Source organism: Festucalex cinctus, chromosome 5 (genome assembly GCF_051991245.1).
Source record: "Festucalex cinctus isolate MCC-2025b chromosome 5, RoL_Fcin_1.0, whole genome shotgun sequence".
Classification (NCBI taxonomy): Eukaryota; Metazoa; Chordata; class Actinopteri; order Syngnathiformes; family Syngnathidae; genus Festucalex; species Festucalex cinctus.
In genome coordinates, this window is record NC_135415.1 from 5,615,554 (window position 1) to 5,642,469 (window position 26,916).

General features: G+C 38.0%; 1 protein-coding gene across 1 annotated transcript; it reads left to right on the plus strand.

Annotated features, from left to right (window-relative positions):
- Positions 1-1,879: 1,879 nt before the first annotated feature.
- Positions 1,880-26,645, plus strand: plekha2 (pleckstrin homology domain containing A2). The gene is made up of 13 exons (XM_077522907.1): positions 1,880-2,227; positions 9,349-9,435; positions 9,790-9,950; positions 10,075-10,131; positions 13,795-13,843; positions 13,976-14,073; positions 17,114-17,245; positions 17,359-17,418; positions 17,486-17,554; positions 17,627-17,697; positions 18,096-18,159; positions 22,520-22,597; positions 25,377-26,645. The coding sequence occupies exons 2-13, from the start codon at positions 9,381-9,383 to the stop codon at positions 25,812-25,814; spliced, it is 1,332 nt and encodes a 443-aa protein (XP_077379033.1). The 5' UTR covers positions 1,880-2,227; positions 9,349-9,380; the 3' UTR covers positions 25,815-26,645.
- Positions 26,646-26,916: the final 271 nt, after the last annotated feature.

Below are 26,916 nucleotides of genomic sequence, written 5' to 3' on the forward strand. Positions count from 1 at the left end.
TTATTGTCTCATGTTTTTGTTGATAATAATTGGGTGTTTTTTCCCCTCAGTACTGCTGTAATACTGTGTCTAGTGCTTTGTTTATATTTATTTCACATTAGCTTATCTAAATAAAAGGTACAGTGACAACCATACTTGTCTACACATTTGACAACAGCATTCCCTAGATAGTCCTTTAGTGTAATATTTACCACCCTGTTCTTGATGCATTCAGGCAGAAATACAGAAATACAGAATACAGAAATACGGACGTACGGCAGTCAAAGACATGTAATCGAGACAACCTGAAGATGCGGCAGAAACTTGAAATGACAGGATATGAAATCAGCGAGGTGGATCCCAATCAGGTCATATGATGTGCTACCACTTCCTCTTCACGGGCAGTCACAACTCTACGCTAACCAAAAAATGAGCGCTATGAAAGATAGCTTGTAATTATGACATGAGGAGCGTGGCCCGCATCAGGTGTTGTACAAATAGGCAGATGTGTAATTCAAGGTCCTCTGCCTCTTAAGAGAATTGTAATAACATGACTCAACGAGTTCAGTAACTTTAGTACACGGATAACTATTACAACATAATTCATAATCTACTTTCTTCTCTAAAAGATAATTAAAGCAGGTGAGTGAATTATTGAGGAAGCTTCATCTGGCCCACCTTCGATGTACACTGATGTTTTCCTTTAGCCTCCACTACAATTGTTCAACGCAGAGGATGCATATTCTGCAATTTTTTATGTATTTATTTTTTTAGCTTTATGTCAAAGGATTCACCAAACTGACTTTCCACCATTACAGACATTTTCTTGACCACTTATTCTTCACAAGGGTCGCAGGGGGTGTTGGAGCCTATTCCAGCTGGCTTTGGGCAGTAGGCGGGGGACACTCTGAACTGGTTGCCAGCCAATCGCAGGTCACACAGAGACGGACAACCATCCACACGCACAAGCACACCTAGGGACAATTCGTAGCACCCAATTAACCTGCCATGCATGTCTTTGGAATGTGGGACGAGAACGAAGTACCCAGAGAAGACCCATGCAGGCACAGGGAGAACATGCAAACTCTACCCAGGAAAGCCGGAGCCTGGACTCGAAGACCAGACCAGTCATCCACCGTGCCGTCACTTAGTCTAGTCCTGTTAGTAATTCCAAAATTAAACTTTTTTTTGATGCTACTTTATACTGAAACTTTAGCACCCCCCCCCCCCCCCCCCTTTTCATACCATTGTGGTAATGTGTAAAGCCAACACAAGACATTTCCATCACTGTATGCTTTATGGTAAAGAGTCTTTTTGTAATACAATAATAATTAGAATTATTATAATAATTGTAGGATACTGTGTCTCCTTGATATGAAATGTTCTGTCAGCAAAACATTTAAGACAATATTTTGAACATTTGCATTGAGAATGTTACTATCCCTCTTACATCAAACACTGCAGTGATTCCCAACCATTGAGATGTGAGAAATCATCATACTATATAATTTACTTAATTGGTCCAAAATTTAAAATAATAACAATAATAAAATAATACATATAGGCTATATCTTTTTTTCTTTTTTTTGCCATCGACGTATATTGACAGATAGAACTATTAAATCTTCCACTAGATGGCAGAAGGTACATATTTGTGCGTACACTTTTTTTTTTTCTCCTACATTTTTTGGGGGTGTTTTTTTTAAATTTTTTCCCCCATATAAAATACGAGCCTTGGCTCAATAAAGGTTGGGAAACACTGCAGTGTTTTTGTGCTTGACCTACTTGGCAGCGTCAATAACAGAAACGAGCGCGGATATTCTGCACACTTGGACAACTCCTGTCACAACAAAACTGCAGACTGCGGTTATACGGATTATCCAGTTGAAATGCAAATCGCAGGTCTGGGGTTTAAAGAACGCGCAATTTAGTCGCGCTGTGTCTGGTAGTTCCTCATAAGAGCAGTGCAAAGAAGGAGGAGGAGGAGGCGGGGGATCACATCCGGGGCTGGTTTTATTCGAATAACGAACGTCCAACCCGGAAAGACGACGAAGAAGACGACTTTTTTTTTGTTATCCGATCACGCGAACAAATAGACAGGGCGGGTAGAGGGTCTTCTGGTGCACGTCGGACCTCCAAAAGTTGTTTTAAAAGTAGTTGGCTTCCGTGATGGTGGTCTGCTGGTGTCACAAGTGTGCTTCGTAGCGGTCCTGGGTGCTGATTGTGTTGGGGCAGGACTGTAAAGCGGGTGAGTCCACACAGTGGAACTTTGACATGGTAATTGTGTGTGTGTGTGTGCGCGCGTGTGGGTCTGTGTTTATCGTTGGTTGACACACACATGTCAAGTGTCAATGCATAGTCTGCATTAAAGTCTTAATCATCATTATCATCATGACCACCACCATCATCGTCGTCGTGCATGCACGCGCCAAGAGATGAGCCAACTTGTACTTCCTGTTAGTACACCACATCTTTTATCATTAGTTTGCCAATCACTACCATATCGAACCTAACGCCTAGTGAGAAATCAAGCTGACACATAACAAGGATATATGTAATGACTAAGGTATTGTTTGTTGTTTATTTGCCAATAAATGAATCACTGTTTAGGTTAGTCCCAGTCCCAGAACTCTTCATTCTTCATTTTACCAAATATTTGAGACAATTTTAAAACATACTGCTTTTCAGTTCCAGTGTCCAAGTTTACACAGCAAAGGAATGGTTGGATGACTTTGGTGTGTTCTGTGTAAGAACACAAGTGATTTTTACTCATTAAACACCAACCAATCAATACTTTCTTTATATAGCTTCATGCTTTAAAGAAAAGCAGCATTAACCGGTAACAAACAAATCAACAAATCCATCCCACCTGCCCTCAATTTCAATTTCATCTGACACCCATGTCCTTTGAGCAAAAGCATCTACAGTATAGCCAAAAAAGATTATCAAAAGAAATGACATGGCTTTGGATTCATTGGGTCTTGAAGTAGTCCTGTTAGATTTGTTAATATCTTGCAAATGGATGTAGGGTAGGAATATGCAATGCCACTGGCAAAGCATATATGAAGTTTACACCTTGACACTAGGGGTGCCAACTTTTTTCATTACGAGTACAAGTATTTCTATGTGAGTCCTTGCTAATAAAAATAGAAACTTTTCTTGGACATTGAATAAGTTTCATTCAAATATCACACTTTTTTGAGTAACAAATTGAGTAAGTTTGAGTAACAAAATAACTACTAAAACTCAACTACTCTAAACTATCACCATAGCCTCATGCCTGTTCATCCCTGCATGATGAACTTTTTTTTTTTTTTTTCTTGAACACTGTTCTTTTTGTCAAGTACAAAAAATGACCTTGTAAAAGTCAACAGTGAAATTCAAGTCTGTTGCGTTTTTTTTTTTTTTTTAATTCTGCTACTGCCACACCTTTTATGCCTTGCATCTTTGCACACATTCAAGCCATGAATAAACAGCTCCCTTATCTCTTTATCATATTTATTTTATCTTATGTTATTCGTTAGTCTCTTTATTTTCGCAAGTCTTGGGACTTTCTAGACTAACCTGGCTGGGACCTCGGTGATTGTATTTTGTGCCATGTCATGTTATATATGTGGTAGGGCTGGGTGATATGGCCTAAAAATTATATCGCGATATTTCAAAAGAAATTTGCGGTGACGATATTTTTTTTTTTTTTTTTTTTTTTTTTTTTTTTTTTTTTTTTTTTTTTTTTTTTTGAAGAGCTCAGAATTGTTCATTCGGTAGTCTTACCGATTCAACGTCTTGTCATCATTGCTCTTTTTTTTTTTTTTTTTTTTTTTTTTTTTTTTTTTGTGTGTGTATGTGTGCGTGCGTTTGCGTGCGTGCGTGCGTTTGCGTGTGTGCGTTTGCGTGCGTTTGCGTGCGTGCGTGTGCGTGCGTGCAAATACTTATAAATTTATACTCATTCATTCACCTAAAACCTTATAAATATCCCATTACCCTTCGCCTTAACCAGGTACTTCAGAATCTTGCCAGAGTCGTGAGATTTAAATGGTCAGGAGACCAGAGAAAAGGTCAGAAAAAAAAAGAAATAAAGAGAAAAGAAAGGTAAATCAAAGTGACATCCAGCACCGACCAAACACTTCCTGCCTTCCCCATGATTACAAAATCAAAGTCTTACGCCAACCCCGGAAGCCTCTAAATTCCAGCAAATTTAGCGAGATCTCAAGAGCCCAGAGGAAAAACTAAAGAGAGGAAGGAGGGAAGGATCGATAAGGCAGAGTGAGATCAATAGAAGCCAGTACATCCAATCCATCAAAGTGAAGTCCAGCACCAACAAGACCCCTCCTGCGTGGTTACAAAACCGGAGTCTTATGCCAACCCCAGAAACCTCAAACTTCCAATAAATTGAGATCTCAAGTGACCAGAGGAAAAACTAAAGAGAGGAAGGAGGGAAGGATAGATAAAGCAAAGTGAGAACCACAGACACCAGCACCAACTGATTCAAGGGGCTGTGGGAGGGAGAGGGTACTTCTGTTGAGTTTCAGTAGATGCTGGTGCGACGGATCTGGCATGCATAAGGACCACCACCAAAGAAAGAAGCCGGTGACGATATTTTTGACGTTATTGGTAATAATTACTGAATAATAGATTCGTGATTAGCACTTCGGAATAATAGCACTTTTATTGCAGCAACAATATTTAAGCCACCTTTTTTTCCCACAACTGAAATGTAAACAAAGTGCTTTTTTTTTTTTTTTTTTTACAATATTGTGATCTTTTTTAAATATCGCCAACGCCCCCACAATATCGTGATAATTATCGTATCGTGACCTTCATATCGTGATAATATTGTATCGTGATGTTTGGATATCGTTACATCCCTACTAGCGGGTATAAAAAACACATGTGCATGTTTATGCCACTGTGCGACAGCAACGCACACACCGTCTCGTTGAGAGTACGTTAGCTTAGTGGTCGGTTAGCATCACAAAATCACGTGAACTAGATGGTGAATTACCATCCATCCATCCATCCATTTTCTTGACCGCCAATTCCTCACAAGGGTCGCGGGGGTGCTGGAGCCTATGTCAGCTGGGTTTGGGCAGTAGGCGGGGGACACCCTGAACTGGTTTCCAGGCAATCGCAGGGCACACAGAGACAAACAACCATCCACACGCACAAGCACACCTAGGGACAATTCGGGGGAACCCAATCAACCTGCCATGCATGTCTTTGGAATGTGGGAGGAGACCGGATTACCCGGAAAAGACCCACGCAGGCACGTGGAGAACATGCAAACTCCACCCAGTAGGCTGGAGCCTGGACTCGGACCTCAGTACTGGGAGGCAGACATGCTAACCAGTCATCCACCGTGCCGCCCCGACTTTTATTTTACAAATTAAAAGTTATTATTGCCCATCGAGCCATGAAATCTGCTAGTTCAACTGATGTTTGCCTGTCGGCAGAAGTGGAACATTTAGTATGTGCTCATAGAGTGCGATATTTACAGAAATTAGAGAAGGCTCGTTTGAAAACAGGCCCTTACCTTCTGCCCCCTGCAGTTTTCACGGACCTAATCAAATCGCCGACTTTGCCGGAATTCACTTACCTGTGTAAGGTACAAATTATTGGTGCGATCGTTTTTAAAAAATATATATTCAGAGGTTGCCGTGGGCGTACAGTATCCATCTAGCACGTAAAAATGATCGTAAAATGCCTCCCCGCCATTGCCGATCAGCTCGGGTTACGTTAATTCCCCCCCTCTCTCTCTCTCTCTCTCTCTCTCTCTCTCTCTCTCTCTCTCTCTGCTTGATCAGCCAGAGAGCAACGTGCACCATGCCATGCACTGCTGTCTTGATCCCAGGGAATCGAGGTTGCGTCAGGTTAATACATGCTTTCCAAAAACGGTATTTGCGTCACACAAACTCTGTGTGGCTATTTGCGCTGGCGTTAGTGAATTAGGCTAGATTGTTTTTTGTTTTTAGCATTATATCTGACCTCTTGTAGCAAAACAGCCTTCACACGACGAAGCTCACTCCCACTTCGCCGAAGACATGACAGAACTGGCTGCAACTCTTGCAGTCACACGCTCTTACATTGTTTTTGTTTTTTTTTACGCAGCAGCGAATGACGCGTGTACGTCCAAATTGACACGAAGACGTATAATGTTACGCAATATGTCATCACCTCAATTTCGCAATATTTCAAATTCTTATCACCCAAAAAAATTCACCGGTAATATCGTAGACGATATGATATGGAACACCCCTAATATGTAGTAAAAAGAAGTTAAGGAAAATAAAAATAAAGTACAATATAAAAGAAAGTAAAACAAGAATATACTAAACTAATAGCATAAAAAACATTCATTTGAATTACTTCATGACTGTGTGGTGCCATGCATCCATATACACACAAGATGATAAGAAGAAAGTTGTGATTGAACTCTATTAATGTAGCTAATTTTTCACAGATGGGGAAGAAATTGTGCCTTTGAGCATTGTTATGTTATCTGTGTGTATGTGTTTACACTGTGTTTGTGTGTGAGTATGCATTAAAGAAATATCACTCCCAAAGTCAATGCTAATTTCCCGTTAGCATGTCAATGGGATTTTACATTGACTTTAGCGCTAGTGTTTGCGATGTTTTAAACATGAAGCAAGTTTTGTATTTAAATGCGCAATGTGTTTTAAGTCTTTTTGTTGTGTGTTTAGTTAAGTGGTATTGGTATTTTCTTCCAAGTCCAATATGTTTGTCCATATAATGTACATGCAATTACTCATTAAAGTAGAGGAAAAGGTTGACTTTAGCCGACAAACGGGCTCATCGTTTGAGCCACAATGAAGTGTGAATTGTCTCCATTTTTTTAGAAGAGAATTAAGTTGCATTTTAGCGCATCTCTGCCTCCATTGCATCACTTTTGGGCCTTCCTGTCGTTGTTCTGATTAGTCCCAGACTTTGATGAGGTCACATGTGCTTCCAGTCAGTAGTCTTACTAAATCTAAGGAGAGGTTGATCAGGTCCTTAAATAAAACAGATGTTTGTGGCTATTATCACTGTTTAGATGAAATATATGTGTCGTTACCCGCATTGACCGAAAATACCGCAACTTCTTCCCTGTTCCTCCCCTTAATGGTTGTACCAGATGTTTTATGATCCTACAATCTTGTGTGTATTTGTGTTTCATGTGTGCCAATGTCCTTGTGTGTGACTACTGCAATGCCATTTTCCTTTTTAGGCTGTGTTTCTGTACAAAGATTTTTACCCATTGAGTGTCATCTGAGAATGACTATAGTGTTTCATAATTTAAAAGCTATTCATACAAGACTTCTACTTGGCCATAATTGCGTGTCAGCATTTTAATGACAATGATTGTTGATACTTAACGTCTTCTAACCGGTTTGAAAGCAACACTATTATGCTTTTGCTCCATTTATTTTTGATTGTGTGTCTCATGCACTAATTGGCCACAAGGCACAGTTGCTCGCACAATTTAATTACATGAGTATAAAAGAGCTGCGTTTTAAATTTAGTTTTAACAAATGATGTATTACATTGCATGACACTGAGCACTGTTTGTACGATTTTGTCCCTGTTATGTAAGTATCTCAAAATAAGCTCTCGCTAATATGATGCTGTACAATTTGGCACGACTGAAAGCATTGATATTTTTAACATAGTTATATTTTCTTACATTATATCTATTTTCTTTGGACAAAGGTTCAGAAAGCTTTGAGTTCTTTTGTGTGCAAAGTGTCCATCTCAGGGGGCGGCCATTTTGCCACTTGCTGTCGACTGAAAATGACATCACAGCCAATCACAGTCCAGCTTACGAATGTCACATGACCAAACTCAAGGTGAGTTTGTGATTGGTCGTTAGCTGAGCCCTGAGTAACTGTGATGTCATTTTTCAGTCGACAGCAAGTGGCAAAATGGCTGCCGCCTTAGAAGGGAAAAAACAGGTGGTTGTTGCAATATTAATCAGAATGCCCTGTTTCCACTGGTCCATGTGTGTGGAACATATTCTAAAGAACATTTTTAGGTTGACTTACTCTTTAAGTAGGGATGTAACGATATCCAAACATCACGATACGGTATTATCACGATATGAACGTCACGATACGATAATTATCACGATATTGTGGGGGGGTTGATGATATTTAACTCATTCACTGCCAATGACAACTATAGACGTCAAAAATCCAAGTAAACAGCCAGTGCAAATTTTGACAAGAAATTTGAATTTAGTTTTAGTTATTCATTGTTTTCATTCATAGTTATTAATCATTGTCATTATGAATAACAACGATGACAACAATTTCAATTCTAAGTGCTACCATCGTGCGTAGAACGGATTCCTGTTACCCTACAACACGGGCGTTGATGTTCTTGTGATCGGTCTTGGTCTTACTGAGAGCACATATTGGGTCTAGGCCTCCAAAAGTCAATTTTAATCGACTAAAATTGCTCTTTATTTTTGTTGACTAAAATTGGATTAAAACTAAAATACAATCAGGTGACTGAGTTATGACTAAGGCTTTAATTACATTTAGTCAGAAGACTATAACTAAAAGTAAATTATTATTTTTTCTATATTAAAATTTGAATTTTAAATTTTCTTTTTTTTTTTTCAAAATTAACACTGGCTGTTTGCTTGGATTTTGACGTCTATAGTCGTCATTGGCAGTGAATGAGTTAAAAAAGATCACAATATTGTAAAAAAAAAAAAAAAAGCGCTCATACAAAAAAAAAAGCACAATATTGTGCTTTTGTACATAACAGCAATGCATATAAACCACCTACAATCTCTAATAACAATACTGAGGCACTTACTTGCTAATGCAAGCACACATTGATCGCTTCACAAGCAGATTTGGTTCCCCTTCATCTGACAATTAGCATAGATTTTAAACATAGAAGGCCAAAACATCCCTAATGAAAATTAAATTGCAGTAATAAACTAGCCACTAGAGGGTGCCAGAACTGCACAAATTGAAATCAACATGACTTTTTAAACAAATGTGTTCTTTTTAAATATTGTGAACATGACGACGACGGTATTGTGGCAGTTTTAATATCACAATATCACGATATTGCCCTTATCGTTACATCCCTACCTTTAAGTAGAAAAATTCCCCCACTTTTATCCATCTCAGGGGGTGACCGTTTTGCCACTTGCTGTCAAATGACTTAGGGCTCAAGTATGACCATTAAGACCCCACCTATTTTCTGGGTTTGGTCACAAGACGATCCCAAGTTGAGCCCTTAGTGATGTCATATTTCTGCTTCTGGCAATTCATATCCAACACCTGCAATCTTAATCACAGTAACATCTTTAGACTAATCATTTTATTGACAACAATTTTTTAAACTTTGCCTATAAAGGAGGATGACAACATTAGTAAAGAATTGGCTGGATGACACCGTGTGCGTCGCAGCACTTAACATCTTCAGCATACCGACGTTTCAGAGGTGAATGACTCGCTGATTCACGCACATGGCATGGTCTTAATAAATAAATTTTAGCATCTCTGCGCACCCACCCACGCCACCGCTACCACCATCACCACCAGCCTGGTGTCTGGCCAATGGAAATGTGTGCGGATCTTGAGTGCACTCTGTAATTTTTGGCTTTGGTGGAGGGCCTCGGGCTTTAGCTTGCTGCTCAGCCTCAAGCACGTCACATGAAAAACTGCTGAGTGTGAGATGCTCGCTCTCTCGCTTCCTGTGTGTATGAGAAACAGGCTTACTTTTATTACATGTGCATCTCCCGCCGGTCTTCTTCTTTACACGCATCCCAATAGAATTTATGTGTGTGTGCCCCAGTGATATGTAATAACAGCAGCATGCCGTACGTGGACCGTCTGAACCGCGTGTGTGGCTTCCTGGATATCGAAGAGAAGGAGAACAGCTGCCGCTTCCAGAGGCGTTACTTCATCCTGGACACTCAGGGGAATGCTTTGCTGTGGTACATGGACAACCCTCAGGTGCTTTGTGTATCACTGCATGACACAACACCCTTGTACAAACAGCAAACGGAAGTGACCAATATGAGCCCGGGTAACCTTGGACTGTGATCCTATGACGTGTGTGCGTGTGTTTGTTATGCAGAACCTGCCCAGTGGAGCAAGTTTTGTTGGCAGCCTGAGACTAACCTACATCTCCAAGGTAAACCACAATATTGGCGTGCGCTTACCGCTGCGGGAATTTGAAATACACGGAGGCCCTGTTTACACGGAAACAAATCTTGTACTGACAGAACCGTCTCAAGACATTCGAGCGTGCAAAAGAAGATGCCTTAGGACATTTAACGGTTGTAATATATATGCCAGGTCTGGCAAGCATAGAAGAAGAATCAGCGAAGAAAACGTCCCAAGAAACGTTCCTGGGCATACGATCCTATACGTTTGCAGTCTCGAAACTAGAGAACATTTGAGACAGTACTTAGTAGAAAAAGCCTGATTTAGGACGTTTTAAAATTGTTAAACATAAACAAGAGGACTTCAGATATTTTACATCTTGCCTTAAATACATGTATGAATTATATGCTTAATGATGTTTACAGGAGGAAACTTTATTATTAACTCATTCACTGCCAGCCCAGTAAAAATGGATCTTTGACGTGTATAGCCGTCAATGGCAGTGAAAGAGTTGATCACATATTAGAATTTTGATTAATCATCTAATCAAAAAGGCTTTTTCAAAATTTTTTTTGAAGAACACCTGTTGTGTGATAATTCTTTCAACATTTATGAGCACATCTTGAACATTTTTTGATCCAATGCACACCCGTTCATCCTCCTCTTATTTTAATCAGTTAATTACTTTAAAAATTTGATTTTTTTTTTAAATAAATTTCCTCCATAAAACAATAACAGATCATTTTAAATGAAGACATATATCCCAATATAGTATTTTACCTTAAAATTGCATGAAGTTAATAGCAATTTTCTGCTTCTAATTTATATTTCCTGTAAAACAGCCACAAGGGGGTGTAAGAGTACATATGCGTTGATTTTTTTTTTTAAACAAAAATTAGAGCTGTCAAGTGATTATTTTTTATAACCATTAATTCATTCACTGCCAGCCCAGTAAAAATGGATCTTTGACGTGTATAGCCGTCAATGGCACTGAATTAGTTAAAGAATTATAACTGTAATTCAACAAAAGATGACTCTGCCAAATCTAACATTGGGGTCTAGGAACTGAGCGATAAAAGAAAAAGGGGTCTTCAAAGTAGTTTAAAACAGTAATCTGCTCGCGAGATGGGAGGAGTAAGATGGCTGCCCTGTGGCTTCAATGGCTTGCATGGGCGTGTATGGGCTATTGGCTATCCTGTAATATATACAGATCAGTGAGACAAGCACGACACGGGAGAAGTGACAATACCGGGTGATTCAAAGTATAATGTCACGCAAAACATTTTGCTGTAAAAGTATAAACAAGCTAAGGAGGATGAGCAAAACGACGACACGGCTATCTGCCATTGTTATTGACAGACGGGCGGTCCGTGCGCAGTCACGGGAGAATTACGTCATCACCGGAGGAGTAGCTATCCTGCTATGGTGTCCACATTGGAACGTACGTTTTGAAATCTTTCCACTCTGGAACCCAGTTTAAAAAGTGATCGGTTTCAAACTCCGAAACTGAGCCGCCGTGTGGACTGACTGCCCAAACTTGTGTGGATACATTGAAACGGGCTTTTGCGTGAACGGGGCCTGAGTGGTCACTTAATTAGGTACACCTGTGCAATCAATCAGATCCAATAGTGGTAATAAATATTCTGCATTTACAAAGATAATATTGAGGTGCAAGAATTAATCGATTATCAAATTAATTTTTAATTATTATGATAATCAATTCATCGTTTTGAGACCTTGTTTACTTTAAAATGTCCAAATCCTCGAAGTGTTCTCAGATTTATGTAGTCCACTTTTATTGTCTTTATGTTGAATCAGAATAAAACATTTACATCAGCTTTTGCTTAGGAAAAGAATGATCAACCTTTTTTACCTTTTTTTCTGACACATTATGGACCAAACCACAAACTGAATCTTAATGAATTTATTTTTGGATATTTTCTGCACTGTTAATTTGAAATAATGTAATGTTTTGTATTATTAACAATTGCAAGTTTACATCACAAGTCAAAATGGCGGTCAACTCAAGCTTAGCTAGTTTGTGGTCTATAGCAGTGGTTCCCAAACTTTATGGCGCCAAGGGTCTCATTTTACATAAGAAAAATCCCCCAAACAAAAATACTAATTTTATTTATTTATTTAAAAAAAAACAAAAAAACAAATGAACTTACTCATAGTGAAATCTTGGTCTGTTCAATTGAACTCAAAGCTGATACACTTCCAGGAAGTCATGAAAAATGTATTGTACCTTCTACCAATTAATTAAAATTAATTTATTTGTTCTCTCTCTCTCTCTCTCTCTCTCTCTCTCTCTCTCTCTCTCTCTCTCTCTCTCTCTCTCTCTCTCTCTCTCTCTCTCTCTCTCTCTCTCTCTCTTTCTCTCTCTCACACTACAAGTCATTGCCATAAATAGATGAACAAATTCATATTTTTGATTTATAAATAATAATGTTCAGAGTTCAGACCAATTCAGTCTGGTTTAAGAACTACATGACGTCTGTTACTGGAACTTAAGCTACATCCGCGAATGTTTCCAGTTGCTAAAACTGCTATACTGTATATCACCCTCCACACTATCTAACACACTTTAACCTTCACTATTCATGTGAACATTATAACTCATTGACAGAATATTTGCTACCCGTAAGATCGCCGGTGTACCTAATGAAGTGGCCAGTGAGCATACGGAGATGGCCTTCGTGCAACAGTCTGATCTATCTGCAGCTGAAGCTAATGGTCACATGCAGAGTTGGGCTGCAGCAGAGTAACTGACGAATTCCAGATGTTGACTTGAGCAGAGATAATCACATCTGGCCTCAGTGCTGACAGCTTCTCTCTGGACAGTCAAAGTCAGAGATATGAACTTCTTACTCCGGAATCGCATATTTCACGTTTTAAAGCTGTAAAATAATGGGCAATATGTTCACAAGTTTGCTCTTTTGACCAGATTTAAATCGTTAAATAGTTATTAACTCTTTTAATGCCACACGTTATGAAAACAAAAAACAAAAAAAACAACCCCACAATGCCATTTCGTTGATTATGAGCATTCATCAGATTCCGTCACATTTCATTGTAATTCCATACACCAGCAGAACATTGAAAAGAGACACAATGCTGCCATCTGCTGGCCATAGTTAGGTGGTGTTTTTGATTCCACAACCCATTGGCCAGGCAGCGCTGCATTTAGACGTTGCTCCGTCCATTGACGAAAAAAAAACACGTGGATGACGTAATTTCACGTTTATGGCAGCATACATCGTGATTTTACGAATCGTTATTAAACGTTTTTGGCAGTCAAAGAGTTAAAGGCCTCCTGTTTTTCTTTTGGGTTCACAAATGAGTATTAAGTCAACGACTTTATTTCCTATATGCGGAACTGGTGGTTTTGTGGTCTGTGACTATAGAACAGGGTGTTAAAACCTCAAATTTAGTGCTACTTTGCCTTCTAAATCTTAATGTTCTTTTTATAGGGTGCAAAACCTTATTAAAAGTTTATAGGTGGGCAGGCCATAAAAAAAGGATTTAAAAAAAAAAGAAAAAAAGTTGAATTGTAATGCATTTATTTAGAGAAGATCAACTTACAGAGAGTAAATACACCATTTTAAATATTACACTTTCATTGTAACTTGATCTCCAAAAGAAAATAACACTTTGCTTGACAATGACATTCAGTCTGCTCCGCTGTCAGGTAAATGAAGCCACAGGGAAGCAGAAGCCAAAGACAGAGTTCTGCTTTGGTGAGTCCGCAGGGAAACGCTGAGTCACAGTCACACACGCTATAAATTTATACATGTGCTAAACTGAGATAAAGCACAAGCAGTGAGATATGGAACTGCTATTGACGTTGTTTCTTTCCCCCTTCTCCGCAGTCATCAATGCAGTATCCCGACGGTACTTCCTCCAAACCAATGACGTGACAGACATGAAGGATTGGGTCACTGCTCTCAACCAAGCCAGCAAGATTACTGTGAGTTTAACTCACACCAAAACACCACATTAGTCTTCCTTGTGAGAGCTCGGCACCATTTTCCAGTGATCATCTTCAGACTTTTGGAATTTTGTCAGAACATTGTTGAAGTCACAGTTGGGCATGTGGCGAGCATATCCACCTCACAGTTCTGAGTTTGATAGTGTAGTATGTATGTTTATGTATGCTACCAAAAGTTACATAACTCCAATTGTAGAGGTCGTTTTTAGAAGTATAGTGCTTTTATACAATATTATTGTCTTGTTTTGAAGGGCTAATACCTGTTGTAGATTATCACATGATATCATTGTGCTTGACAAAATATGGTCTGCTCTTCATTCCTACCTGTGTTGAAATGAGTGGTTATGTGAGTTACCTCTTCTATCAGCTCAAACCAGTTTGTCCATTCGCCTGACAACTCTACCATTAACAAGGCATTCAACTGCCACTCACTGAATGTTTTTCTATTGCGCTGCCAATTCTCTCTACATATACGAACACTTACAACACTAGTTTAGATTCACTTCCTGACACCAACAATAAGGCCCTGAAATCACATTTTGTTACATTGTATTTATTTTGCGGTATTATTCCCTAATAACGCGACCTGTGATTGGATTTCATCTCTCACTTGTGGTGACATTTTCGTAGCGTTAAACCTCGTTAATGGCTGTTTAACATGGCAGAAAAGAAAACCAGCACAATCTAACGTGATCCAATAAAAGAATTATACTGTATCATAAATTCTGCTTTCGCAAGATAATAATAGGGGTACATTTAGATTGAGACAGGTATTAATTTAACAATTTGTTTATTTAAGGGGTCGTACAGTTGTGCTGAGAGAGCTTTGCGTCTTTCATTTTAGTGAATTGAGGTTACCAAAACATTTTAATTTTTTTTTATTTATGAAGAGAATCAATTCCATCAACATCAGCATCACTTTAGGAACTGTTCCTTTAGGCAATAGCATGCATTGTTTACATTCTTAGCTTAAATATGAGTAAAAAAAGAAAAAATCCTCACACATCTTTTTTTTTTTTAATAGTTAAGCAAGTGCTAAAATGAATAACGGTTACAAGTTACAAAGGTCACAATAAAATTCCCCACCTTAACACTGATAATAATATCATGCAGACGTTTTACTGCTGTGAATGGATGTCTGCCACACCACGTAACTGCTGAAAGAAAATTCCTCTAATTCACTTCATGATAAATACAGTTTATGTACACTACACTCTGGCAACATATGGATCAAAAGTTACTGAAGTTTGTTTAAAAAGGGACCAACCCAACTGCTTGAATAACCCACAAAACTACCCAAAAACTGAGTTGTTAAAAAAATGTTTTTTCTATATTTGTTTGTCAAACTGAATAATCCACAAAACAACCCAAAATAGGCTTTTGGGTACTTCTTGTATCAACTTTTTAAGTTTACATGAATAACCCAAACACCTGAGTCCGTCCTAAAAAATAAATAAATAAATAAATAAATAAAAGCGTGAGTCATTTATTTGACCAAGCTTTTTGGTTTAAATGCATAAATGCATAACCGAAAAAGTTGTTTAAGACAAATAAACACTTGAACACTTTAATCCCATAACATCAAGAGGCGCGGCATTAACTTAGGCCGTGGAGGTGAGCAGAGGAACAGATGAGCAGATGGCCAGATGGACAAACGAATAATTCGGCAAAAACACACTTCTCTGTCAGACTTATATAGTCAGTGAATGGATCTGATTGGCTACGGCCAGACATGAGGGTAACCCTGATAGGTCGCTGAAACAGGACTGACATGGACTTAACTGATTCGCTGCTGACTGAAACGCGGGTAAAACTGATTGGCTTCTGACCAGATAAAGAGATTAAAGATTCCTGACATCACATAGTTACATGCCGATAAAGATTTCTGACCTCACATAGCTTCTGACTAGTTGAAAGATATTAACTCATTCACTCCCAGCCATTTTCACAGAAGCAACCCCGTTCGCTCCCAGCTGTTTTACTGGGTTTTGACTGATTTTGCAAGGCCCACAGAATATTGTGTTCGATTGCTATAAAGGCATGGAACCTATCAAAAGAAAGATTAAAGTCTCTTCTTTCATCAGGAAAAAAAAAAGTATGTTTCTATCTGTTTCCGTTTTTCAGCAATTAGCATTAGAAGAGAGCTAAGGTTCATCAATTTTCACAAATCTATTTAAAATTGTAAGTAATTGAGCTTTTTTTCTACATGGCCCTGGTTGATCTTCTTTGCTCTCTGCCACCTGCTGGCCGTTTGTGTAATAACTACCATTTCTGCAACCGTTCTTTGCAGTTGAGAGGCTGCATCAAAGCCTTCTGTATGCTCTAGCATAAAAAAAAACAAAAAAAAAAAAAAACAAAAAAAAAAACGTATAAATACATCTTTGGGACACTTCAAACATTAAAAACCCCCCAAAACAAACGTATTTATACGTTATTGGGAGCAAATGAGTTAAAGATTCCTGACACCACATAGATTCTGACCAGATGAAACTAGTTGCTGGTTACATGCTGATTGCATCAGTTCAAATAAAACAAAACACTGTAGTTACATGCCGACTGCATCAGTTCAAATCAGACACTTGCCACAACCAAAATACAGTCATGACAGGGATGTTGTTTTGTAGGTTATTCATTCAATCCAACTTTTTCATTTATTCATTCAACCAATCAGCACCGTCTGCCACTTGTGTCTTGCCCAGCTGTGTCTCGTTATCAATTAATGTGTGTATTTAGTCTCTTGTATTCCGTCGGTCTGTGTCGATTCATTGTTGTGTTGTTTTCACCCTGTTATGCTGCCAGGTTTTTGCCGTGTTGTGCTTGCCTTTTGGATTTCGCTTTTGCTTTGGTTGAATTAAATTCACTTATTACGTCACCTCTGCCACCTCGGCCCGCTTCTCTGCATTTGGGTCCACAACCACACCTCAACTCTTGATAATGTTCAACTAGTGTAGCTCAATGTTGTGTCTCATGCATTACAGTCTTGTAATCCCTGTGTGTGTTGTTATCATTTGTTATTTAGGTCCCTAAGTCTGGTCACGCACCTCCAAGATCCAATGTGTCCACAGTTATCAGTGACGCTTATGGAGCAGGGAAGCAGCAGGCATATAAAACGGAGATCCACGGAGGTGTGGTGGTGCACACGCCCATCCTGGTAAAGTGGCGCAAACCCAAAACTACAACTACATGCTCTGTCCAACAACATGCATGCATACGATGTTTTTGATGAATCTTGCTTGTTGTAATAAAGTGATCCTAATGTTGCAGAATGAAAGCATCAAGCCTGACGTGCTGAGGTTCGGTTACTGTGTCAAACAAGGCAATGTGGTGAGTACACCGACTTTTAAACTGTTTGAACGCGTGAGGAACTGAACTAACGTGGTGTTTGTTTCAGAGAAAAAGCTGGAAGAGACGCTTTTTTACCCTGGATAACAACGCGGTCAGTTACTACAAGTCTGAGATGGTAAGCGTCTTAAGCGGATCTTCACCTGCGCTCCGCTTGGTCTCTTACCTCTGTTGTGCATGTGTGTATCAGGACAAAGAGCCTCTGCGAGCCATTCCCCTCAGGGACATTCAGAAAGTTCACGAGTGTCTCGTCAAATCGGGGTGAGTCAGTGTGACCGCAGAGTCCAACTTGCTCTCTCACCACCCTTCATATGCTTGTAATTGATTAGAAACACATGCAGGATGTGCGTAGCAGATCATGCTCTCTGTCATCTTGTCAAGTGTTTGTACCATCAAATTTTTGTCATAGTTTTTAAACATGCCATGGCTGAGTAACAAAAACTTTTGATCTAGATTCAAAAAGCAAAATTTAGGAATTGTTTTTTTTTTGCCAGAGATTTTCTGAAATAGTTTTGGACCTAACTGCATGTGCGCGTCGCATTTGGTGAACTGTTAAACTTTACAAATCCCTCCCTTATGAATGTTAATGAGAACAAGAATACGAATAAGACTAATATGGAAAGAATGTTTGATATTGTGTAACAATTTGTTTCCATAAGTGAGCTCCTGCAGCGAGACAATCTATTTGAGATCATCACCGGATCCCGAACCTTCTACATACAGGTAAACATCTGGTCTCGTTTGATGTAATGGAACGGTAGCAGGGGTGTCCACACTTTTTCGTTTGAGGGCCACATATAAGGAAGGATGCAAGGGCCACTTTAAATTTCTTCAACTTTAATGTATTAATCACGCTGAGTCAGTCGAGCAAGCAATGACATGTTGTTTACATTTTCTAATTATTTTGACAAACTGCTACCCCTTACTGAACCAAAACAAGAGCAAACTGTAGTAAGCTAGCTGACTATTAAAAAAAAAAAAAAAAAGGTTAATTCGACAATGGCGGTGGGCGTGGCTTTATTCTCTGACGCAATCATTCGTCAAAGGTGGTGAATGAGTTAAAACAGTTAATGTGATATCTTCATCAATCGGACCTTGGCACAGCAGAAGGTGGAAGAGACTCTGTGCTTCTAAAGTTGAATTATTATGAGTGTTTTGAAGAGAAATGTTATTTGTTATTTTAGTCACGGTATATTTGTTTATTATGTATAGGGGTATTGGTGTGGGTCACATCATAATGATGTTTTTTCTCGGAGGGCTGTCATAACTGTGAACCCATATAAATGTATGATCGTGTCATACTACATACTGTTTAAAACAACAAAGTGATGGATATTAATAATTTCTGGAATCAGAATCCAGTTAAAAAAGAAAACGTGTTGAACTACTATTACTATACATTTACGTAAAGGGAGATTGTAAATAAAATATTTTTATTTAGTTTTAGTTATTTTTATATTATATTATATTATATTATATTATATTATATTATATTATATTATATTGGGCTGCACGATATTGGAAAAACATGCGATATGCAATATACTTGCTGAATATAGCGATATCTACCGTATTTTCCGCACTATAAGGAGCATCTAAAAGCCTTCAATTTTTTCAAAAGCTGACCATGCGCCTTATAATCCAGTGCGCCTTATATATGGATCACTATTGCGCCGCAACAGGTCTCGCTGTAAAGACGCTATCGGTAACCCTGCACGATCGGTGACGCGCATGTGCAGAAGATCCCGCCATCTTGGATCGCGAGCTAATACTAATACTTTACCTCAGAGAAAATAATAAAACAGCTGTTTATTCATTTTGGGAGTGAATGGAGTTGTCAGAAAGCTGGTTTGTAATCTATTCATAAAGTTTGACTGACCAACCTGACTGTTTTGTTGACATTCCCTTTAGCGCAGCACCATCTAATGGATGCATAACGTAACCCCAGCCTCTACTGTTACGCCTTATATATGAAAAAGGTTTTAAAATATGTCATTCATTGAAGGTGCGCCTTATAATGCGGTGCACCTTATAGTGCGGTGCGCCTTATATATGGAAAAAGTTAGAAAGTATGTCATACGTTGAAGGTGCGTCTTATAATGAGGTGCGCCTTATAGTGCGGAAAATACGGTATATTGCGCTATTTAGCATGTACCTAAACAAATTACATTTTTATTATCTAATGAAAGAGTAACATTTTTCTATCGGCAAAATAAGCAATGTAATCATAGTTAATTAATTGTAATTATAATAATAATTATAATAATAATGTTCAACTATTGGATGTAATGCACATTTTAGTTAGCATCTGACTGGTCAAATTCAGATAAAAGCATAGAATTCGATATGAAACTTTGCGATATGCATATTCCAAGGGCCAATATTGCGATATTGATATTTTTCGGTATATTGTGCAGCCCTATATTATATTATATTATATTATATTATATTATATTATATTATATTATATTATCCATCCATCCATCCATTTTCTTGACCGCTTATTCCTCACAAGGGTCGCGGGGGGTGCTGGAGCCTATCTCAGCTGGCTCTGGGCAGTAGGCGGGGTACACCCTGTACTGGTTGCCAGCCAATCGCACATATATTATATTATATAGTGTTGTTCCGATACCGATACAGGTATTGGCAGAGGTGCCGATACTGCATTAAAACAGTGGTATCGGTATCGGTGACTACTAACAAGTAACATGCCGATACCATTAATTCCAATGCTAATATAGGATTTTGGATGCAGCATCTTGTGTCTTGCTCGTGCACGACATTCACTGGTATGTGACATGCTCACTGCATGCCGATCTAAGATATACTATTGGCCCTTGAATGCTCTGAACCAATGGCAGGACAGCTTTTTCATGTTGAGGAAAAAAAAACTTAAGTATCGGTTCGGTATCGGCCGATACTGCAAAGTTGAGTATCGGTATGGGGAGCCAAAAAACAGTATCGGAACAACACTAATATTATTTCACTCATTGAACAATTTTCAGCAGTGAAAAGTTCATATTTTGTCCAGAAAGTATTTGATAACTTCATTATTTTTCATGTAGGTCCAATTAATACCTTTAAAAAGTATTTTTTCTACTTGCTATCGACTGATGATGGCCTGTGCGGAGGAAGTAGGGACCAGCCAATCATGGCTCACCTGTTTTCTGGGTTTGGTCAGTACTGAGCCATGATTGGTCGTTTCCTACTTCCTCAGTACAGGTGATGTCATCTTCAGTCGACAGTAAATGGAATAATTAGTTAATAAAGGTATTAATTGTAATCTGCACTTTATTGATATATTACGCCAGTATTTGTTGCTCATAACAATATCTCGTGGTTGTTTATAACCATGTTATTTGCACAATGACAAATGAATAAATATTGTATTGTATTTTAAAAATGATGACGTTATCAAATTAATTCTGGACAAAATATTAACTTTCACTGCTGAAAATTGTTCAATGAGTCAAGTAATCCTTTAAATCAGGGTTGTCAAACTCATATTAGCTCAGGGGCTGCATGGAGGAAAATATATTACTAAGTGGGCCGAATCAGTAACATAATGGTATATAACGTAAAATCGGTAACATAATGGTATATCACGTAAAATCGGTAACATAATGGTATATCACGTAAAAACAATTGCCGTCAATTATACGCAGATTTTTGCAATTTTTGGGCCAGCCCTAAATTTCAGAGCTCAACTGTAATCTATTGTTTAAAAAAAATAACACGAATGCAAATGAAACGCTGCAACACTTCGACTGAATGAGTTCCGGATGTGTTAAATCTACCCATTTTGTATAAATATAGTTCCTAGAATGCACTGTGTTCCACAGTTAATGAAGTCATAAGGATGTTAATCCTTGTCATATGTATTTGTGTTACCAGTAATTGAATTTGTGTCGTATTTAACACATTTATGTTGGTCTATGATTTAAAAAAAAAAAAATGTACAAACCATAACTTTAAGTTGTGTGTAATAATGACTTCCAGGGCGATTCCGTGTACAAATTACATTACTCATCTGAGGACTGCTTTGTGAATTACAAATTTATATATTTGATTGTGGCTGGCTGATTAATTGGTCCGACATTACAATTTTTTTATTATTTTTTTTTAACTTTAACAAAGTCGTCTCGCGGGCCTGATTAAACCCGTTTGCGGGCCTGATCCGGCCCACGGGCCTTATGTTTGTACACCCCTGCTTTAAATGATGTGGCGGGCCCAGTGTGGCCCTAGAGTTAGACATCTGTGATCTCGAGTATATAAACTAATTTATTAGTTGTAATGGCACCTTTTTTTCGACACTCTTCCTACCTCCACCTATATATATTTTTTATTTTTTTTTAATCTAGCCTTGTGGCCCGTGTCAAATCTCATTTTTAGTATATCTCGTGGGCCGCTGAAGGATCGATGATGGCAAATGGCCCCAGAGCCATAATTTGGACACCTCTGGACATCTATAAGGTTTATACCACAAGATTACAGTATTGTCTTCATACAATAAGGCATCAATCAGTCACTGAGATGTCTCGACCACCGCAACCTAATTTTGTGAGGAAGTAGACAGGTGTTGACGTGTTTTGAGATGCGTTTCTTGAAATGCTCTGCTGCTGAAGTGTAGCACAAAGTCCGCTTTTAGGATCATGCGAGGATTGTTTTTGTGAAGCAACCGCAGCCATCTGTTACCATAACAACAATAACATCCTGTTGATTCCTTCCCATGGGAGGACAGCTGAGAGAAATGGCAAGCATAAGCACATTTGTTTTCGTGCTAGAAAAAAGGAAGCGTGACCGATAACATTAAGTCAACTCAATGGAAGAATGGATTATGAATATTAACAACAAATGAATGGAATGTGACTTTTGGTTTTCCAAAATCAGACTTGATACTTAAATATGCACAATGTAAACAGGCACTTTCTAATGTTTGTGTAAAATAAATCAGAACTAGTTCCTTTATGCAAAACAATGAAATCCATAGTGTGTCAGCAGGGGGTTGAAACTTTCGTGATATTGTGATAGCATATAGATATAGTGATATGATGATGTGATGTGTGGCCTCTTCTGTCCATAGACAGACTCTCCAGAGGATATGCATGGCTGGATCAGGGACATTGAAATGAAAATTCAGGATTTTAGAGGCCCTAGCAAGGTAATGCTGGCTTTCTTCTCAACACCGACAACAAATTGTCCATTCCAAGGAGGCTGTTTTTTTCACATGCTTGCACTTTTTTTTTTCCAGTTATTGCTTTGATTTAGGCCTGCTCGAATATGGAAAAAATAATAATCCCGATTATTTTGGCAATAATTGAAATCACGATTATTCAAACGATTATTTATTTTTGGTACAAAACAAGATCATGTTTAACCATTTAAAATATATATATATATATATATAAATATGTAAGTTCCTTTTGGACCAAACAATTTATAATCATATATATTTACCATAATATTTATTTATTTATTTATTTATTTATTTATTTATTTATCACTGTGCAGAAGGACAATCATTTATTTTTTGATACAAAAGGAGAAAATGTTTGAACGTAAAAAACAAATAAAAAAAATATTAAGACAAATAAAATTATTTGAAACACTAATTATGCAAGTTTCTTTTGAATGAAACAAAATTTATTAAATGCGTTATTTTAAAATTTAAAAAAGTTGCAAATGTTTAAATAAACAAAACCTCCAAAATTAGTATTAAAAATCGTTTTTTAACGATTATGCTGATTTTGGAATTGTGGAGTGTAATAATGGAAATTGTACCGATAATTGAATTTCTTTTAATTGCACAGTGCTACTTTGATTATATGTTTATGTGTAATTTCTTGTTGACTGGGAAGATATTTCTTCAGTTCCCTAACATTTGTAATAAGCACAAAATCTGTCACATCTTATTTGATTTGATTGAAATTTGCTGTGTAAATGTAGTATTTAACTGCAATTTAAATGTAAATATATCTGTAATATTTGTTGTTGATTTTTAACTCTGCCAAGCACAAACATGTGAAGTATTATTTAGATGAGATGTGGGCAAACTCGGTCCTCAGTCCTGCAGGTTTTGGACATTTCCCTTCTCCAACGCAAGCTGATTCCAATCAATGGGATCGTTATAAGGCTTGTGTAGAGCTTGCTGATAAGCTGATCATATATCAGCTGTGTTTGAGAAGGGAAACATCCAAAACGAGGACTGATTTGCCCGCCCTCGATTCAGATTGAAGTTTGTTTGTTAAAGGCAAAGTCAACGCAAATATTTTCTATACAATAATATGTTCTATGCAGACCCACTAGTCTAAACACAGAGTTAAGAAGCAATTTTTATGATTGTTATTAAATCTCAGAGGGGGGGGGGGGGGGGCATTTTGTTACTTGTTGTCACCTGAAAATGACATCACAGCTGCTCAGGGCTCAAGTAATGACAAATCACAGGTCACCTGTTTTCTGAAACTGAGCTGTAATTGGTTGTTGTTGGCAAAATGGCCACCCCGTCCAATGGATAAAAATTGGTGGCTTTTACTGCTTAACTCATATTACACAGACATACTATTAATCAGAATGCCATGTTTACACTAGTAGGGCACATAAAACATAATTATTGTAAAAAAAAAAAAAATTGGGGTGTTGACTTTCCTTTCATTTATGTGGGTCGGTGCTGAGTCTAGTGTTCTCAAGTGAAAATCGAAAGCGTCGACAAGCCATGTTAGTTTTAATCATAATTAGTAAACATCATCCCATCTTTATTTAGTCACCTTTCAGTCAACTATAAGTCGAGCATTTTAATCCATCCATTTTCTTGACCGCTTATTCCTCACAAGGGTCGCGGGGGTGCTGGAGCCTATCTCATCTGGCTATGGGCAGTAGGCGAGGTACAGTCTGAACTGGTTGCCAGCTAATCGCAGCATTTTAGTCTTTTAGTCAAATAAAAAATAATTTTTATTCGTCTAAGTTTAGTCAACAAAAACTGTCAACATTTTAGTCAGGTTTTAGTCAGCGCAATTATTTTACCCTTTTCCATTTATTTATTTATTTATTTATTTATGTATTTATTTTACCAGCAGATAATATTGAATATTTCCATCTAAATCTAAAAGCACTTCACATAATTTTTTTTTATTTAAAACAATTTTACACACGATTAGAGTATATCAACGATTGGCTATTACGACTCCATGCTACAAGATAATAAGTTAGCTCAAATTAGTTAGCCGTCAGATTAACATTGTTTGAACCAGCAGATAATATTGAATATTTCCATCTAATCTAAAAGTTTTTCACATATATATTTTTTTTATTTAAAACAATTTCACACACAATTACAGTATATCAACAATTGGCTATTATGACTACATGCTACAAGCTAATAAATTAGCTAAAATTAGTTAGCTGTTAGATTAACATTGTTTGAACCAGCAGATAATATTGAATATTTCCATCTAATCTAAAAGTTTTTCACATATATTTTTTTTATTTTAAAACAATTTAACACACAATTACAGTATGTCAACAATTGGCTATTATGACTCCAAGCTACAAGCTAATAAGTTAGCTAAAATTAGTTAGTCGTCAGATTAACATTGTTTGAACATTAGCCTTTAGCTGCACTTGCTAGCTGCAGATTTGAAAGGGGGCGTGTCACTGTGTGTTAGTGACAGATTAGCAGAGACAAGATTCATCATAATTTTTGTCTCGCCTTTGTTCGTGAACTAAAATATCCATAGATTTTACTCCAGTTTTTATTAAGTGAGCTAAATTTTTATCTCGTCTTTATTAGTTGACGAAAATGTATACTGATTTAGTTGCAATTATTGTTTATTAGTGGGGGTTTTAGTGTAGTCTAGTCTTTGTCCAGTGGAAAATCTGTGTTGATGAAAATATTTTTGAGTTTTTGTTAACAAAATGAACACTGTTTCATTTGTTAATTATAGGGATTTTCATTTAAAAGAGCTTCATCTCTCTATCGAAGTCACAACGCTTCCGCAAGTCGAAGTCACAAAGTCGCCGAGCAGCGGCCAGCTCTCGTCAAGTCGTGCTCCGTGGCACCGGGCTGGCAGCCGTGGACACCTATCGCTGCTAATGAGGCCTCCATCTTGGACGCGGAGGACAATGACAGCGCTTTTAGCAGCGTGCCCACATTGGCCTCACTCTCCTCCTCCCCCAACTCGTCCTCCACATCCTCCTCCTCCAACTCTCTCTCAACCCTGGCCCCATGCCCCAGCGTGCCCAGCGGTGGACTGGGCATCCTCACGGCATCCGGAGACGTAGCGTGCGGCCGTCGGAGGCACCGTTCGCAGCCTCTGTCTCACACAGGCTGCGTGTTCCCCTTCAACTTGGATGATGACAGCATCCGCACCACTGATGTCTAAGTTTTTTTGCGGTTCTATGTGGTTCTTGTTACCTGCTTTAACATAAATGTGACTGGTCTTGTACAAGTAGTATTTCCTACTAACAAGCTGAATCTGCGTCATGTCATGAGCAGCGATGAGTGCCCCCATCTAGTCATGTAACGGTGTTACAGATAATATGGGGACCAAGAGAAACAGTAGTGTTGAATTGTCAGAGGGCTGTTTAAAAAAGGATTTTTGTTATTTTAAAAACTTGAATTATGATTGTTCTTGCAGGGCTGCAAATGATGGCACATGCATTTAACGCTTCGCACTTGTCTACAATTTGACATTCTCTTTTAGCATTCTTTCCGTGTGAGACGTGACACAGCAGCCTTCAACAAGCATTTCCTGACCACAAATGAGACAAGTGAAAGTGTTTCAGCAACCTCAAACTTTTTTTTTCTCAAAAAAAAAGTTCACACAACCCTGTAGATTGAACCATCAGTGCTTGTTACACAACACCTGTTACATAGGAAGTAGCGATGCCATAATAAATAATACAGCGGTTCAACATGGTACTTGATGAAGAATATAATCCTGATGAGCAAGTTTAGAGGTTTCTAAATGTGATTTTTCCCCCTAGCATCATTATAGGGGGTTACATGCTGCCACTTTTAATTTATTAGCAATTTTGCACTTATATTATTTTTACCGTTGTATATGCTTCACCACTCTCACAACTTCCTGTCAAGATGTCTCAAATAATTTGTATTGTAACTTCTGAAGCTTCAAGTCATGCTTGAATGTTTTGTTCACTCATTAGCCTACACATGCTGTTGCTATTACATGTGTAATAAATCTTATTTTATATTTGTCTTGTTTACAGTTTTGTACATACTTTATGCCACAATATCATTTAGAGCAGTGGTGTCCAAACTACAGCCCGGGGGCCATTTGGGCCCCGCCGTCCATTTTTCAGTGGCCCGCGACATATGCTAAAAATGGCATATGACTCAGTTCAAACAAAATAAAACAGAAATGCTTGGAGATGGTCAAAGAAAGAAGGGAGGGTATCGAAAAACATGTGCTATTAAAGGTTATTTTAGTTAACTAAAACTATTGAAAAAAACTAAAATTCAAA

What these genes read in the sequence shown, in the direction of transcription:
- plekha2 (XM_077522907.1), top strand. Translation starts at nt 9,381, where the DNA reads ATGACACCGTGTGCGTCGCAGCACTTAACATCTTCAGCATACCGACGT. An exon ending in GGTACATGGACAACCCTCAG is followed by an intron (nt 9,951 to 10,074) that starts GTGCTTTGTGTA and finishes TTTGTTATGCAG; the next exon opens with AACCTGCCCAGTGGAGCAAG. An exon ending in ATTTTAGAGGCCCTAGCAAG is followed by an intron (nt 22,598 to 25,376) that starts GTAATGCTGGCT and finishes TGTTAATTATAG; the next exon opens with GGATTTTCATTTAAAAGAGC.